The following is a 12,945-nucleotide window of genomic DNA, read 5'->3' as shown; positions in this document are numbered from 1 at the left end:
CGGAGCGCTGCTGGGTTTGAGCTCTCCCAGCATATCGATTTCCAGGAAGGCACCTGTCAAGGCCGAGATGGGTTGTAACCAGAGCGGCCCTGCTGGGGAGGGTGGGTGGGCGTTTCCCGGCAGTGATGTGCCCGGAGTGGGGGCAGGGCCGTGGCCGGCTGGGGGGGGGGTGTGCCCACTCGGAGGTGACCCTCTGCTGGGGTGTTCGTCACTGACCCGCTTCCTTCTCTCCCAGATGGCGGACTGCGGCGGCCTGCCCCAGATCTCCCAGGTGAGTCCCACCTGCCACCCCCCCCCTCGGCAGAGGGCAGGTGCCTCTGTGACCTGTCCCCCCCCAGGTCGCCTGCCTCCTGCTTGTCCCCCACCTCGCTGTGACATCCGATCACACTGTGGACGCCCGGGACTCGAGCCGGGAAAACAGGAGCCCCGGGTTAGAAAACACCAGGGTTCACAGGGGAGAAGGCGTTTGGCCACTGAGACACAGCCTGGCAACCGTGGGCCAGAACCTAGATGGGCCCGACCCCAAAGCCCACGGGCTTCTGCTGGAGTTCAAGGCGCGGGCAGAGGGGGCAGACAGGAGGTGGACCCAGAGCGTGTGTGCGTGTACGTGTGTGGGTGTGAACACGTGTGTGCACGCGTAGTAAACCTATCATGCAGTGCGGTGTCTGCTGCACCGTCACCGGCCCCTCCGACTCCTCTCCTATAAATATCCCCCCAACCTAATAAGTGAACGAACTTTTTAATCTGTGTCCTCGATTTTATGTCATTATCGTTTTCTACTCTGTCTTAAAATGAACATTGGGTGAATTTTTGGTCGTCTTTTCCACCAAACGGGGAAAGGGTGGAAAGAGACCCCCTGCTGTCCTGAAAGGGGCCACGGCTGCAGCAGCAGCCATCCGGCGGAGATTGCATCCGGGTCTTTCTCCAGCTGTATGTACCCGCCCCCCGCTCCGCCCCCCCCACCCCCGCCCCGCCCCCCTGGGCAGCCTGGAGAGCCTCCCTTGCAGCAGTGAGCGTGCCTCTGGGGTTTTTCTCACCTGCCAGGATGCTGGGGGAGACGAGGTGGAGGGCAGGCGCATCAGAGTCTAAGTCTTTCTTCCGGTGGGTCTCCCCACCCTGGATTCAGGCCCGGGACCCCCTTGTCCCCGATGAGGGGGCTGCTTATGCGGGAACCTGTTGTGGGGACAACAAACCCAGGTTGGGGAGATCAAACAAACAAAACTTAGATTCTCAGAGGGATGGACTAGGACCTGACATGCATATTTTCAGAGGCTTTTTATCAATAAAAATGTGAAATACAGGTGAATAGGAAAAAAATTGACAAAACCGTGTCCATAGTCCATAGTCAGATTACTGTTGTTACAAACTTTAAAGTATTTCTAGTCTTTCATTTTTTTATTTGAAAAAAATTGTTTTGGATGTTTATTTTTGAGAGAAACAGTGTGAGAAGGGGAGGAGCAGGGGGAGAGGGAGACAGGATCAGAAGCAGGTGCCAGCACAGAGCCCGACGTGGGGCTCGAACTCACAAACCACAATGCCATGACCTGAGCCGAAGCCCGTCGTTTAACCGACTGAGCCACCCAGGCACCCCTCCAGTCTCCTTTTATAGCAGTATACACTTTTCCCTTACTCTAAGTAAAATTAGGGTCATATTACATGTATATTTTCTATCTGTCCTCATACCTTGACAGTCCAGAGCCCTCTTCCCTTGGTTAAAAAATGCTCTGTAACTTTTTTTAAGTTTATTTATTTATTTTGAGAGAGAGAGCGTGCGCACAAGTGAGAGAGGGGCAGAGAGAGAGGGAGAGAGAATCCCAAGCAGGCTCTGTGTGGAACCTAAAGTGGGGCTTGAACCCACAAACCATGAGATCGTGACCTGAGCCAAAATCAGGAGTCGGATGCTTAACCAACTGAGCCGCGCAGGCACCCCGCTCTGTAATTTGTTTTTAATGACAGGACAGAATGCCATTGCACAGATAAACTGTCATCGATTCTCTTGGTGCCCTATTGCTGGACATTTATAAGTTATTTCTGGTTTCTCACTGTTCCCTGCGGTGCTACATAGATCAGTTCTTTGATTAATTTCCTGCGGCCCCGTCAGTTTCAAGGATTGTCGGATAGAATAGGGAGAGCCTTGGCTCTGAGTCCCCCAGTGAGTGGGTGATGGCTGAGAGGTCACTTGGCCGCAGGCAGAGCCGTCCCATGGAAAATGGGGGGCAGTGAAGTATTTCGCTGGGGGTTGGAAGAAGAGATCCCCGAGAGGTAGATCTCTGCCTCAGGCGGACCCTGGATCTTGACGCGTTGCTCGGGATCTACTCTCAGCAAGCCCCACCCTCCGGAACTCTCTACAGAAGTATAGGCACAAGTGGCCTTTGGTGGCCCTGTTAGTCTCTCCACAGTGTCCCCCTCCTGCTGAAATCCTTTCAGTGTTTTGTCTGCTGTTGGGGTATGCCCGTTTGACAGCTGGGGGAAGCCAGAGAAAGATGGGGTGTCCCGGCCGCCAGAGGGGACAGATGGGCTCCCGGTAGAGCCCTGCTTAGATGTAAGTGTGAGTTAATACCCACGCATTAGTGGAGGAAGCTTTATCCGTGCAGCCCACTCCCGAGCGTCCTGCTGAGACTGGACATCTCCAGGGCTGGCTCCCAAGAAAGGGGGCCGGTTTTCCTTCCGTTTGACCTCCCTCCCTTTCCCTTTCCCTCCCCACTTCCCTTCTTCCTTTCTCTATTTGAAATGAGAATGGATCCAACCCTAACCATAATTAAAGCACATTCCAAATGGGTGACAACAGCTGATCCAGTCCAGGCATCCAGGAGACCGTCCAAGGTCTTCGGAGCTGGGTTTACGGAGGGCATTGCCACCCTTCATTCCATTTGCAGGGGTGACAGTCCGTAGAGATGAGAAGATGTGTGTTTATTGCAGCGTCCCGGAAGGGGAAAGAGAGGCCGGAAGATTGATTCTGCCACCATGCCGGCACGGAAGTCCCTGGCTCCCCGCAGCCCCAACTTGTACCTCTTGTCACTCTCTTAGCATTGTCACACAAACCCCAGGGGACGTCTTGAGCCCAGCCTCTCCTTTAAGTGTCATGTGACTCTTTGTAGAATGGTTGCAGGAGTTGGTGGAGGTGGGCAGGAGCATTGCCTCTGCCGATTCACGGGGCAGAAAGAGAAAGGAGAATAGACCTGGGCATTGCATTTGAGAGTTGCAGTTAATTAGACTGTGAATCCGGCCTTTACGTGAGAGCATTCACCTCGCAGTTCAGATTAAATTACATTGGGGGTGTAACTGGTAGAACTCGGTGTGTTCTTAGCACTCCCAACTCATTTCACTGATGGAAATTGATTTGGTTAATTGGTTGGTCCAACTATCCATTCATCCATCCTTCCTTCTCATCCGTCTATCTATCCTCCTTATTTCTCTCCATCCATCTTACTTCCTTTTTATCTATTCACTATCCTTTCTTCCTTCCATCCTTCCAGCCATCCAGCCTGTATTTGAGGCTGAGAGTGAACTTCCTTGAGAAGAAAGAGTTGAGAAAGCCCTGGATTAATTCGGAGGGCCCACAACTAACCAACTAACTGTAGGACCTTGCGTGGATTATTTACCTCCATGATGGCTCAGCAATGACATATATGTGGAAATGGCACCAACCTCATAAAGTTGTTGTCAGGAGAAAAGTGAGATCATGCCACCAGTGCCCTCAGCACTATGGGTGGCACGTGATGTTGGTGTTGGTGCCATTACATTCTAGATGCTGCGTTAGACACATTTGTTTATCAGTGTAGTTTTCTTTATAGAAACTCAGAAGAAAGTGTGGCTCACTGTCCTTGTGTCACATGTGAGGTCATGTAACTTGACCACCCATGCCCCCCAGCTGTGAAGTGAATTTGACATTTTCTCCCTAGCCAAAGCTCATTTTGGTCCCCATAATGTCTAATAGTCTTCCCTTTACGTTGTGTATTGTTTGGTCAACATGTGGTGCCTTCTCTCTTGGGTCAAGCTCTTTAATGAAGGTGACCATGAGCACAGCTCCACGTGGCCATTCATGATCTAGACCTCCAGCAACTGACCACACTTTCTCCCTTTTTCTCTTGCAGCCAGCCAAGCTTGCTGAGGCCTTCAAGTACTTCGTGCAGGGCATGGGCTACAGTAAGTGTGGCTTCCCAAGCAGGTGGTAGGTCGGGAGCAGGTGTGGGAATTGACAATATGATGACCCGAACTGGGTTTGGGTGAGGGTTCTGTGTCACCTTGGCCACCTTCACCTTTTTACAAACTAGGAAGGTCAGGGGAAGAAGCATTTGGGTGTGTGGAGGATGGAGGGCAGGTAGAGGCTCTGGTATCTCCTTCATATCACAGCAGCTTCTTCTCCCTCCAATGACGGCAGGAATTGTTTTACAGGAGGGGATTTTCTTTAGATTTAGGTGAGGACTCTCTCTTTAAGCACCAAGAAGACAACAGTGAAGCCATAAAAATCTTTTACATTTTGACTACGTGCTTTCTTAAGAGATTTCCAGCTGTAGTGGTGATGGTGGTGATGATGGTGATGGTGGTGATGATAGAGGTAGTGAGGATGGTGGTGGTGATGGTGGTGATGGTGGTGGTGGTGATGGTGGTGGTGATGGTGGTGGTGTTAATGATAAAAGAGTATTCGTAAATCCTTCACTTTTTCTCATTTAATCATCCCAACAATCCTATGAGAATACTCTTTTCTCATCTTACAAAGGATGGACCTAGCTTTGAGAGATGAAGCAAAGAGCAGAGTGGGGAACTCTGAAAGTCCTTTGACAACTGTAAAGCTCTGTGTAAGCAGGTGACAAAGTTGCTTATACTCAAGACCATGCATCTTTGCCAGCTCATTAAATTAGATTGAAGGATAAATAGAAATAACTCACGAACTTGCCATTTCTTACTTGATGGTTATAGTTTGTTAGACACCTATGGCCCTTTTTCATAAATGCAGTCCCGTGCCCAGGACAGGCAACGACAAGTTTAAGCAATTGGGTGCCGGCCACAGGTGGCGTCGGTTGATATGTGAGCCATGATGTGGTTCTTTCAGCTCTTTCTGCCTACTGCCTACAGTTATAATTTATGTGCCCATCTTAACTAGGAAGTCTGAATGTCTAATCTCTTCTGGTTTTTCTTTCTCCTCTGAGACTGAAACTTTTTGTTCGTTTAAAAATAGTAATGATGTGTTTGGTAAACTGACCACATTCTTAACATCAGCTCCTGCCATGTTTTAGTTTCTAGAGAGGCCAAGAGCTACTGTGCCTGATTTATATACTTTGGGCAGAGTCCGTGGCCCTAGGTGCCCTATCCGAACGGAAAACCTCTCTGCCTGTGGGTCTCCTGCCTTCTGACCTGCTTTCCCCCCCGGAGAATGTGCGGGCGGAGCCAGAGCCCGAGCGCGCCGGTGGGCAGGTTCATTTACCTTGCAGGTCGTGCAAGGTCATGATTCGTTTGTCTTGGCCCTGCCCCGAGTTTGGATTTCTGCCTGGAAAGTGTATTCTGGGGAGAAAGGAAGTGAAAGGCAGGTTTTGCTCCATCCGACACACACACACCAGCTTCTATTTCCAGAAGGCTGAAGCATCCGGCAGGTTCTAGGGGGAGATGGCAGGAAGAGATTTAGTCCGAGAGGCATCAACCACAGAAAAAGCAAGTAGCCATCTACTTGAGTGCCTGTTCCAGCTGGGCCAGGCACGACTAGCTCTTTGCCTCCGTGACCCCATTCTGTAGTCACCGGAGCCCTGAGAGGTCAGTAAGACCCCAGATTTGGGGTTGAGAAATAGGTGAGTGGCAGAGGTGGGAATGATCTCAATTCTCTCTGGACTTAAACACTAGCTCTTCGAGAAGGGAATTCAATACAGCAAGGATTAATTCTCTTCATGGATATGTGTCACAGAAACCCAACCCTACACCCATGGAGCAAATAATGGAACCCCTGCGCCCATCCCTATCTATGAGTCGCCTCACACGGTGATGTCTGTTGTTCAGTGTGGTCTTTGCACTGGGTGGTGTGCTACCTTCTGTGGCTGCCCTGACAGCTCTCCACACCCTGGATGGCTTGAAAAAGCAGAAATGTACTCTCTGATCGTACTAGGGTTCTAGAAAGCTAGAGGTCCGAAATCAAGAGGTACGCAGGGTCCTATTCCCCTTAGGGGTTCTAGGAAGCTCTTTCCTGGCTTCATCTCAGCTTCTGGTGGGAGCTGGAAGTCTCTGTTGTTCCCTGGCTTGCAGCAACATTACTCTCCTCTCTGCTCTGTGGTCACGTGGCCTTCTGGGTGTGTGCAGGGGTATTCTGTCTCCTCTTATCAGGAACCAGCCACTGCATCGAGCTCATCCTAATCTAGTATGACCTCATCTTAACTAACGATATCAGCAAGGACCCTACCTCTATCCTAAGATTCTGGTGGATGTGACTTGGGGGAGGGGGAGGGACAGGGTCCAGTCCCGCTACTTCATTTCACTTTCTCAGCCACCTGCTATGTGCAAGGGCATTTTCAGTCCTGAAGAAAGGACGGTGCCATTGATAGTCCCTGGGAACTCACAGCCTTCTCTGGAAGAGATGACAGGTGATGGCCGGGCCACAGACTTGCTGCGTGGCCATGGCTCTCCCACCTGTGGCCCAGCTGACCTTGACAATCTTCCCCACTCTGGAGATTGTAGGTGGTATGGGGTTGTGATTCATGGGCACATGCATGGGGTTTGATACCAGGGGGCTGGTATCCCCCTTTTACTGATGGGGATGGAGGGCTCAGAGACAGACACCTCTAGGTTCAGGCCACCGTATGGCCACAAGTCCTGACCCCCATCAGAGCCTGCTGTGCACCTCCGAGAGCAGATACAGGGAGGACAGGGGCCTGGTGGCTGGCTCGCCCCAAGGCTGGACAGGTCAGGCGGGAGGAGGGACTGTTGCCGGCGCGCAGGTGCCTCTGACATTCTCCTGTCCCTAACCCGTCGCCCCCTCTCTCTCCCCAGTGCCTTCTGCCAGCATGACCCGCCTGATGCGCTCCCGCACGGCCTCCGGCTCCAGCGTCACATCCCTGGAGGGTGCCCGCAGCCGCTCCCACACCAGCGAGGGTGCCCGCAGCCGCTCCCACACCAGTGAGGGTGCCCGCCTGGACATCACCCCCAACTCCGGGGCCACCGGCAACAGCGCCGGGCCCAAGTCCATGGAGGTGTCCTGCTAGGCGGCCCGCGCCATGGCCGTCCCTGGACTCTGGGCTCACGCAGCTGCCCTTCCTCCAGCCCTTCCTGCCCCACCTGCCACACCACACGTAACTCATATTAACCCAAAGCTTATGGTGTAAGAGAGCTCTGGGGGAACAAAGTTAGACCGGGTTTGTCAGGGCGCTTCTCCCAGCAGGGCCAGGCGGGCGGACCAAAGGAACAGAAGCATCTCCGTGTCCTGTGCTCGTGAGCTCGGGTACCTCCCTCAGAGACACCAAACTGCCAAAAACAAGACGCGCCGCCCTAAACACTTCCTAAGTCCAGGCCTAGGCTGGCTCTAACGGGCATAGGTCGGAAGCCCAACCCCTCTGCTTCCTGTTTCCTCTCCAACTAAGGCATAACTGACCCAGTTTCTGGAAACAAAACCCCGCTCTGATTTGGGGAGGGGGAGCAGCGCGGATGGGGGGGGCTCTTCTGACTCGGCAAAACAGGAAGTGGGAAAGAGGTAGACTTTCTGTGGAGGCTAGAACGCTCTGAAAACAAATCTACGTAGCAAAACGTGAAGAAATAGGTTTCTCAAGTGCGTGTCTGTATCTACTTTTTAATGCCGAAACATACGAGCCTGCTTTTTTCTGGCCTCCTTCCAATGGCCGATGAGCGTGGGCGGCAGAATCTCCGGGCATTCCCCAAAGAAACGGTCTTGGCAGACATTGGTATCTGGAATTCAAGCCTTTGGCTCTGCTGTCTGTCTCCTCCTCCACAGCCCCACTTCCCACCCCGAATTCGTGAGTGAGCGGTTTTGGGGTTCATGGGGAAGACCATTTAGGTTTGCACTTGCTTTCTTTGAAGTGGAGGGAAACATTCCCAACAGCTGTACTTGGACATGATGCCTCCACGCCATGAGGGAGGCCGGGGGCTGGGGTGGGGGGTGTTTGGGTTATTAGATGTACAGGATTTCTGTGGTCACGATGGGGTTGAGCACAGCTGCGATTTCCGCCAATCCCTCCCTGGTTCCCAGGAATCTTGTGTGATTGAGTTAAAGCCAGCTCCTGATCTTTGACAATGGGGTTGAATCCGAACTTGACGGCTGGATGTTTCTGACCGGAAATGTCCCTGGATCTGTGGGTAGAACTTTTCCCCCCTCTCACAGGAGGCGGGGATTCACACGGAGGTGGTGGCTGAGACGATGTAAGGATTCTGGAATATTCCATGGGTTTCCTTCCCTCTCCTGCCTTCCCCTCTTCTCTGACCGTCTAACCTTTCGCTGAATGGGGCGGCACCACTGACCTTTCTGGGCGACTTCAGCATAGAGGTCAAGTTCCTATACTACTGCCTTTTGATTTCATTCTGGCTGAGCATTTCTTATAGGAAGTTTGATCAGAGTGGACGGATCATTGCGACTCAGCTGCTGGGGCCTGGTGCTTTCTGGGACCCTGGAGTTGGTGGAAGGAAGAGGTCCAGGCTTCTAGGTAGCTTGAGGGTCAGTGACTCTTACTGCACCTGCCACCTGGAGGCATCCCCTGACCTGTGCAGAGAGGTCAGGGTCAGGGCGGGCGTGGCTGAGTCGAAGACAGGAGAAGTGTTGTGTACAAGGCTTTCTGGAGCAGTTTCTTAATGAGATATTTGTATTTATTTCCAGACCAATAAATTTGTAACTTTGCAGTGGCTTGTGTCTTTTTCCTCGGAGATCGTGCGTGTGGTCCCACAGGATGGGGAGGGGTCCTTCTGTACCTGGGGCCTCCCGACACTTGCCTTAGAGCATTGCTGTCCCATGAGAATATGACAAAAGCTTCAATGTTAAGTTTATTTATTTAATGTTTTTTTTATTATTTAGTTTTGAGAGACAGAGAGAGACAGTGCAAGCAGGGGAGGGTCAGAGAGAGGGAGACACAGAATCCGAAGCAGGCTCTAGGCTCTGAGCTAGCTGTCGACACAGAGCCCGACATGGGGCTCGAACCCACGAACCGTGAGATCATGACCTGAGCCGAAGCTGGACACTCAACCGACTGAGCCACCCAGGCGCCCCCCTCAATGTTAAGTGTAAACGTTCTGATAAGCACAGTCTAAAAGATAGAAACAAGGGAAATTAATTTTAATAGTATATTTCCCTTAACCCAGCACATCCAAAATATTACCATTCCAACATAGAATCAGTATAACAACTTTTAAGGGATTTCACCTTCTTTATACCAAGAAATCCAGTTGAGTATTTCATACCATAGCACCTGTCAATTCAGACCAGCCCCATTTCAGGGGCTCAATAGCGTGGGCAGCAGACACACTGACAAAGGGTTAAAGCTTTTCAAGCTATATTTAGAAGGAAACATGTTTTTGTGTGTGTTTTTTTACATTTTATTTTTATTACAGGAAAGCATGTGATAAGACCACTCCTTTCTCACACCCAGTGACAATCACTGTAATGTTTGTTTCTACTGCACTGAAGAAAAAAAGTAAACAACAGGTTTTGGTATAACCTCCCATTTTTATTTAGGCCTTTTCGGGGTAGTTTCAAAGTTGCAGAACAATTGCAAAGAGAGCACAGAGTTCCTATATACACCCAGTTTCCCCCGTATCTTACATTATTGCAATTGATCACAACTAAGAAATCAACGCTGATATATTATTGTGAACTGCGCTCCACGCTCTCCTGGAATTTCGCTGCTTTCTGTCCCAGGATCCCACCCAGGATGCCACATTCCATGTGGTCCTCCTGTCTCCTGAACTTGCCCTGGCATATATGACAGTGACTCAGACTTCCCTTGTTTTTGAGGACCTTTTTGAGAAGCAGTGGTCAGACTACATTTTGTAGAAAGTTCCTCAATTAAGGTTTCTATGATACTTTTCTCATGGCTTAGTTGGGGTGGTGGGATTTTGGAACGAAGACCACCGGGGCAAATGCCGTGCTCTCAGTGGGACGGGTCCCGGGGTGGGGTCGCCCTTGAGCGCTGGGCTGAGGCTGTGTTTGCCAGGGCTGTTCCCCTCTCTGTTCCTTCTTCCCCCGTCCCACACTGCTCTGTGGAAGGAAGTCCCTAAACACAGCCTCTGCTCCAGCCCACCTCCCTCTTTAAAAAATTATTTTTAATGTTTATTTATTTTTGAGAGAGAGAGACCAAGGGTGAGCAGGGGAGGGTCAGAAAGAGAGGGAGACACAGAATCTGAAGCAGGCTCTAGGCTTTGAGCTGTCAGCACAGAGCCCAAAGCGGGGCTCGAACCCACGAACTGTGAGATCATGACCCAAGCCGAAGTCAAACGTTTAACTGACTGAGCCACCCAGGCATCCCGTCCTCCTCCCCTTTTAAAAAGCTATTGTGCTGCTATTTGTATTGGATTTTTCTTCACTTGAAGAATTTCTTTGAGTGTGTAACTCGCTGAAAACTTGAAGTCCGCATTATGGTCCAGAGAGTAGATACACTGTACTTTCAGAAATTGGTGTGGAATGACAAGGGGGGGTTAGCACAGCACAGGAGGGGAGGAAGGCATTCCCAGCCAAGGGGCCAGTGTGGATTCCGAAGGATGGAAGAGTGCCCTCGTGGGGAGCCAGTAGTGTGGACCGGGGCAGATGACCTCGGATGCTGGCAGGCAGCGACACAGAGTTTTATATGTGTAAAATAAAATACATAAGATTACATTAGAGTCACATGTAATCCAAATGTGACACTGTGTGACATAATAGCTTATGCTTCTTTAGTAAGTTCAATAGTGGCGTTGGGGCAGATCTCAACAGAATTTCAAGGTAGTGATATGCAGAAGAATATCTTGAGTTAGGGGCGCCTGGGTGGCTCAGTCAGTTAAGCATCTGACTTCGGCTCAGGTCATGATCTCATGGTTCAGGTCAAGATCTCATGGTTCGTGGGTTTGAGCCCAGCATCGGGCTCTGTGCTGACAGCTCAGAACCTGAAGCCTGTTTCTGATTGTGTGCCCCTCTCTCTCTGCCCCTCCCCTGCTCATGATCTTTTCTCTCTGTCCCTCAAAAATAAATAAATGTTAAAATCTATATATATATCTGCCAATCGGGGGTTGTTGCCTACGCTTAAATGGAGGCGTATGCTAAACGACAATTAGAGACGCAAAGACGCGTGTTACCCTCGTACATGGCCCCTGAATTCTATCCACGGACCGCTGGCCGGACAACCTTGGGTCAAAGAGGTCTGCTTTAGATGCAGGAGGAGAAGCTTTTCCCAACTCACAAGAATCACCGTTTCTGTGTCATAGCAGTGGGTGTGCGAGCGGTGGGTGTGCACGTCGCTTGGGGGAGTGGGGGTGTGGCTCGGACCCCGCTGGCCCTGCCAGGCTCCGCCCCTCGGGCACGAGCTGTCCCAGGTGTTTGCATGTGCCTGCAGCTACTGAGAGACCGTATGGCTAGAGGCTTTTCGCCAGCTGGGGGATCTATTTCTGGCCTCCTGGCTGCTTGTTTTGGTTTCTATCCCCTGACCCTTGGGTTTCATTGGTAGCTGGGAGACCCCGCGCGCTCTGAGATGGACCATGTGCAGGATCTGTGGGGGCGGCCGAGGGCTTCACCTGTCACCTTCTCCATTGTCCCTTCTCACTGGCTCGGACCCTTGATGAAGCCCCAACCCATCTGGTTAGTACTTGTCTTGGGTTTCTTAGGCTGCAGGGAAGCCTTTCAACTGTGTCCCACATGGACCCCAAAGGCAGAAGGAGAAACCTGGCCTCGTGAGGTTGGAGACCAGATCAGGGAGGGGGACCTAGGGAGCACATCGGTGTTGTTCTTTGCAAGATCAGATTTCTCTGTGCCTCCAAAGCATAAAAAAACGAGGGCTCTAACCCAAAGTCTATGACCTTCAGGTTCTTGGTCGTGGACCCAATCAGGTCTTTGTGTCTCCTAAGGGAAAGAATAGAATTGATTCAACTTGATGTACTTGCTGTCCAACCCACTATGACTGGGTCCATCCCCCACCCTCTCTCCCCACATGACTGCCTCCGGGGTTCTAAGCAACTGATGTAGTTGCAGCCTGTCCATTGCCCAGTGTTTTGCCCAGTTAAAGTCACTGACAGCCACACCATGGTTGCAAGGCAGACCCTTCCTCATCCCGGCTCTGAGAAGTGTTTGTTTAATGCCCCCGTGTGGCAAGGGCATCCCGAAGACCTGGCCCGTAGTCCGTGCCATATTTATAATGCACATCCCTTCAGGTTCCTTTCCTCAGGTACGAGCATATCATTGGTATCTCCAGGGCCAGCACAGATGCCCAGCACGAAACAGGAGGCTTTTGTTAAATAGACAAACACTTCCTCGAATAATAGTAATATTTAGTAAGTATTATTGTTTCTTTCCCCTTTTTATTCTTTAAAAAAATTTTTTTTTAATGTTTATTTTTGAGAGAGAGACAGAGAGCGAGCAAGGGTGGGGCAGAGAGAGGGAGACACAGAATCTGAAGCGGGCTCCCGGCTCTGAGCTGCCAGCACAGAGCCCGATGTGGGGCTCGAACTCATGAACCGCGAGATCATGATCTGAGCTGAAGCCAACCGAGCCACCCAGGCACCCCTCCCCTTTTTATTCTTCCTCTATGAGGATGAGTTATCCTTGCTTCACAGTTACAGAAGCCAAGGCTCAGAGACATGAAATGGCTTGTCCAGTCATTTCTAAAATAAATGACATCCGCGCTGCCTTTTACAACAGTTCACTGAGCACATGACTGATGCAGCCACTATTGATGTCTTGGGACAGCAGGACATCGGTTCATTCCCTGGACTGGAGCTGCAGATGCCCTTCAGGCTTTTGTTGCTCGTGGGGATGTCTGTCTCTCTGCTAAATAGTCTCGC

General features: G+C 51.1%; 1 protein-coding gene across 2 annotated transcripts in view; it reads left to right on the top strand.

Annotated features, from left to right (window-relative positions):
• The window catches only part of NDRG1 (N-myc downstream regulated 1), a 52,481-nt gene extending 43,652 nt beyond the window's left edge, over window positions 1-8,829 (top strand). For both annotated transcript variants that reach the window (XM_029923157.1, XM_029923158.1), the window contains 3 exons: window positions 236-271; window positions 4,095-4,146; window positions 6,973-8,829. In XM_029923157.1, coding sequence (XP_029779017.1) covers window positions 236-271; window positions 4,095-4,146; window positions 6,973-7,184 — 300 coding nt within the window. In that variant the 3' untranslated portion in view covers window positions 7,185-8,829. The remainder of the gene's footprint in view (window positions 1-235; window positions 272-4,094; window positions 4,147-6,972) is intronic.
• Window positions 8,830-12,945: the final 4,116 nt, after the last annotated feature.

The sequence above is a fragment of the Suricata suricatta genome, chromosome 15 (genome assembly GCF_006229205.1).
Source record: "Suricata suricatta isolate VVHF042 chromosome 15, meerkat_22Aug2017_6uvM2_HiC, whole genome shotgun sequence".
NCBI classification, from domain to species: domain Eukaryota; kingdom Metazoa; phylum Chordata; class Mammalia; order Carnivora; family Herpestidae; genus Suricata; species Suricata suricatta.
The sequence above is the reverse complement of the archived record's forward strand: the minus strand, read 5'-3'. Positions and strand labels throughout refer to the sequence as shown.